Below are 4,852 nucleotides of genomic sequence, written 5' to 3'. Positions count from 1 at the left end.
TTTTCAAATTTTTTTTTACAGGAGAAGGGTTTCACCATCAGTACCCTGCATTGTCCAGCCCAACTACAAGTAGTGGAACATGACAAATATGCATATATATTGCAAAACACAGTTTTGTTCAATTTTAATTTTTAAAACATGAGTTTCCAAGCAGATTTAACCAGAAATTCTATTCACACCCTCAAACTCTATTTCAGACTTTTTTAATGTCTTTATTAAATAAAGATTGTCCTTTATTTCAAAACAGAGTTCTAGCATGAATCACTCCTCTATTTAATACTTACTAAGCAAAGTAATTTGTATTCCCACAGCATTTAAAGTGAGAATCACACTGTTGCAAATAAGCATTGCATAGTTATCTGCATTCTTTCAGCAGATACCCCCTGGCACTTACTTCAATAAACCAACCATCACTTCACTGATATCCCACAACTTCCTTGCAACCAAGTCATCCATGGCTTTGGGCAGGAGTTCCTCCTCTTTGCAGTCCCCAAAATACTTTCCCGACACGCCTTCGACATCAGGAGAAGAGGCCAAATAAATAGAAGTCTGGGCTCCTTCCAGAGGTGTTTTGAAGAAAGCCCATGACACCAAGTTGAACAGGGGTTTTGCCAGCAAAGGAATATTCACATATCTGCCTAGATTTGTTCTGACAATCCCAGGATGAAGTGAATTGACAGTGACTCCTGTCCCTTCTAATCGACGGGCTAGCTCCCTTGCAAATAGTATGTTAGCCAGTTTACTCCGACTATAACAAAAGCTTTTATTGTAACTTATTTCACTGTTCAAGTCTTCAAAGTTGATCTCTCCATATTTGTAAAGCTTGGAGGATACTACCACAATCCGGCTCGGAGCAGAATTTTTGAGAAGGCCCAGAAGAAGGTTGGTGAGCAAGAAGTGACCCAAGTGGTTTACACCAAATTGCATCTCAAAACCGTCCTCTGTCTTCATGTACGGACACTGGAATATCCCTGCATTATTTATCAGAACATCCAGCCTTGGCTCTTCCTTTAAATAGGAAAAAAAAAAAAAAATCATTCAGTTTTATAATTGTCATACAAAACATGCTATTATGCTTAATATTTCTCATCGGCCTTTGTTAGAAAGAAATAATTTCATTCCTAGCTTTCTGAATTGTAACGTCCTGATATTCTCTTACAGCACGGCTGAAAAAAAACCTGTAAGTTGAACTACCGCTAAACTGAGTACTTGACCCCAGTAGGATGCAGGTACATGAGAACAGTCCGTATCTACTTTTAATGCAGGCAGAGAACACGATCAACTGCTTCTCCAGGAGCAGCTTTTTCTATAGCAATTCAGTGGTAATTTACCTTTGTGATGCATTTTGTTTCCCTCTAAAAAGTAACCTGTTTATTGCACTGCAAAAGAAGACATATGAATTTATGGCAAACCTCAGCCATAGGCAAGGGGTCTACTGTGCAAAAGACATGGTAACACTGAAGGAAAATCCTTAGCTGGAAGAACTAACCTCAGGGTTGAAGAAAAACCGTTACATTGTATACCCATCATGTCACTGGGGTGATGTCATGAACAACTTTGCAAAACAATGTTCTCATGATTTTAAACACTATCTTCTTTTAAAATCACCGCACATCATTGTGCTGCTTGGTGAGAACTATGGGGCAGAATTCATCATAGAAAATAACATTCACGATCCAAGCAGGTTTCATACAACAATTTCAGTCTAACAGGTCTACTCGTGAACTAAGATATGTCTATGGGACTGAAGCTTGGACACGCTCAGCACATCATATTTGACAGATCAGTATTCTAGTTCAGGCTAGTAGAAAACAAAGACTCAAGGAGGTATGTTAAACTCTACAGAATCGGGAAGCATAAGTAATTAACAGAGAGAGTGGTATGGATAATTTAAATATATTTATAATACATCATGCACTTTATGCTCCAGCATCCACTAAAAAATTAAGAGCTCTCCAATTTACCCAAAACAGTAACTTTTTCAAAAATACAGATTAAGCTCAAAATTCAACGCTTTCACTCACCTCTGACAAGACTGTGAAAGTACCACAGGAAATTTGTGCTTGCATGAATCAGAAGCAAAACTATTCCCTTTATAGAAAACACAGCATGAGTTTTCTTTGCTGCTAATTCTTTAAACCCAATGCAGGGAGTAGAAAGCAAGCTAAGATCATTTTGGGTCATTCTGATGATAAAAACAGAGAACCTCAAAATTAATTTTATACCATTTGCCTTTTATTTCACTGCCATTAGCAGCAAAGATACAAAGAGAGCAAAACCCAAATCTGCATTTGGTATTCAGTTAACAATGCTGGCATTCGATCACACAAAACACCAAGTACTTCCATCTCAGACTGATTTCCACAGGACTTGAGGTTCCTCAGTGTTTCATACAATTAGGTCCCTGAGGCATGATCCAAAGAGCATCAAACTCACTTCTCTTCACTCAAAGGGACATAATGGTTCCAATCGCTAAACAAGGACAGGACTAAAGAAGTACTGACTGTAGGTCTGCTCACTGAAGTGATACTTCTTCTTTAGAGAAAAACATTGCTTTAGAAATTTTCTGTAGCATCTGACTGGAGGATTTATTTTGCAAGGCTTTACACTCCAAGAAGCAAGACCTCCACTTGTGCTATTTTTTGAGACTCCTACATGTAATAATCTAGAGTAAAGTGATCAGCACCAAGCAGGCAACTGTGACCAAATGCAACTGAGAGCACAAAACATTGCTTAGATGGGCAGTGCTACTCCTTGTAGCTTCTGAGCTCGCTTCCATTTTTCCATGGAGCCCTCCAACATCTCTAAGTCTTTTACTTTTTGCAGTGAGTCTGAAGAGTGAAAGATGTAACCACTTGCAGTTCTGGAAAGGAAAAATCCCACAAACTGAGTTAGGCAGTGGGACTGCCTTGTTTCCCCATCCTACATTTAAGTCTTCATCTCGAACAAAAACCACAAAAAAACCCCCAGACAAACAGCTCCAAAAGGAGTCAGAGATTGGAGAAGTGAACACAAATGTGGGTGGAACAGCTCTTGAAAGTACTACTTGGCCTCACATCCCTTGTCATTCAGCTGCTTTTGGAATTATTTTGAAAATGAAAGTTAGAACGCAGGTGTCAGCAGTACTCTGCAGACACACGCGCTCTTTTTCTCCACCCATTTCTCACTTAAATTGACTTGTACTGGCTTTACCAATAAAGAGGATAATAAACTTGCATTTGGGGATATTTTGTACTACAAAAGATGTAATTTAAAAAAAGTTACGCTGTATGTTTCTTTTCTGGTGTTTATTCTGCATATAATTTTGTATCTGTATACTTTCACAGAACATCTACGCAAGACTAGACCTTACCACTGGATTCATCTGTATGAATGCACACAACTACACAGTGCTGCACTAGAGAACTTGAAAGTTGATTTTTTTCCAGGCATTTAAGCGTTATAAAAGCTATTTGAATATTAATGCAATAAAGTCTCTCTCCATTTTTTTCCTCTCCCACAACAGCATCTGAGCATCTTTCAAGTACTTAGCAAGCAGTTCTCCGAGCAGCAAGAGCTTATCAAGCCCGGCTTCCCATGACTTTGCGTCCCATGGTTTGAGTAGCTAGATGTGGCGAGATGAGAGTCCCAGTGCTTCCAACCGTGCCTCCCTCTGCTCTCTGGCATCTAATAACACTGCTGAACCCATCCAGTGGCATTTCTGTCAGGACAGTCAACTGGATGGCCCTGTTCTTAAACTCGGATTTTCAGGAAATCTGTAGAAACTATATAAATGCCTATCTACTAAACTCCGCTAGCACTGGCCAAGAGATTCAAAATGCAGGGCGGCAGTCCGGGGCGGAGGTAGAAGGATGGTTGGAGCTGGGAGCAGTGCACCCATGTGAGCTTTTATTTCTTTGGAGACAAAGTTGTGCTGTAACACCAGTTTAAAGCAACAAGGGCAGGTTAAGGTAGAGTTAATTAAGAGAGAAAGGAAGACATATCGTTTCTCTCATACAAAAACAAGTGCTGCCTCCTCAGAACAGAAAAGGCCTAGAACAGTTTGGACTAGAATCGCCCAAACTCGTACGAGCTTTATGCTTTCAGGTGTGAATTCACGGCCAATTTACCTGCACGCTCCTCCCAAACCCTACGGTGACCGCAGCAACGCGCCGTACCCCGAGCCGGACTGCCAGCAGGAGGAACAAGCCCTGCGAACACGTAGCCCCGCGGAGGCCGCCAGCACCGCGCGGTTAACACCCGGCTCACGCATCCCGAGCCCCCTCACAGGGAGCCCGGGGCCTCCACAGCAGGCTACCACCGCCTTGTACCTGTCGGTATCCCCGGCGGGCCCCGCAGCCGTCCCGGCCGTACCTGGAGGACGCGGTGGCAGAAGGCGCGGACGGAGCGGAGCGAGGCCAGGTCCAGCTCACGGACCACCAGCTCGCCGCCGCCCTCGGCCTCCGCCCGCTCGCCCAGCTCGGCCCGGATCTCGCGGGCCGCCCGCTCGGCCCGCGCCCGGTCGCGGCAGCCCATGATGACGCGGGCCCGCATCCGCAGCAGCTCGGCCGCCGCCGCCCGGCCCAGCCCGCTGTTGGCCCCCGTGATGATCACTGTCTTGCCCCGCATGGAGGCCCCGACCCCGGCCGCGGCCCGGGCCGCGCCCCGTAGCCAGCGCCAGGCGGCCAGGAGAAGCCCCCCTCCCAGCGCCAGCGCCGCCGTCGCCGCCACGGCCATCCCGCTGGGCCAAGCGGCGCTCCGCCCGAAGTGGCCGCCCCCGCCTCTTCGCCCGCCGGCCGGCTGGCGCTGGCGGTGCGTTAGGATTGGCCAGGCGCGCCGCTGGGCATTGTGGGGATTGTAGTCCTGCGCCGCG

The 4,852-nt window shown here is 45.3% G+C and overlaps 1 protein-coding gene across 1 annotated transcript; it reads right to left on the bottom strand.

Moving 5' to 3' along the window:
• Positions 1 to 241: 241 nt before the first annotated feature.
• LOC309403144 (retinol dehydrogenase 14-like) lies at positions 242 to 4,852 on the bottom strand. Its single transcript, XM_081997174.1, has 2 exons — positions 4,354 to 4,852; positions 242 to 1,008 (listed from the first exon to the last, which is right to left on the bottom strand). Exons 1-2 carry the CDS (start codon positions 4,714 to 4,716, stop codon positions 391 to 393), a joined length of 981 nt encoding a protein of 326 aa, XP_081853300.1. The 5' UTR covers positions 4,717 to 4,852; the 3' UTR covers positions 242 to 390.

This window comes from Phaethon aethereus (genome assembly GCF_964289735.1).
Source record: "Phaethon aethereus genome assembly, chromosome: 3".
Classification (NCBI taxonomy): Eukaryota; Metazoa; Chordata; class Aves; order Phaethontiformes; family Phaethontidae; genus Phaethon; species Phaethon aethereus.
Note: the sequence above shows the minus strand (reverse complement) of the source record. Positions and strands in the feature narration are given on the sequence as shown.

What these genes read in the sequence shown, in the direction of transcription:
- LOC309403144 (XM_081997174.1), bottom strand. Translation starts at nt 4,716, where the DNA reads ATGGCCGTGGCGGCGACGGCGGCGCTGGCGCTGGGAGGGGGGCTTCTC. An exon ending in TCTGCCACCGCGTCCTCCAG is followed by an intron (nt 1,009 to 4,353) that starts GTACGGCCGGGA and finishes TCCTATTTAAAG; the next exon opens with GAAGAGCCAAGGCTGGATGT.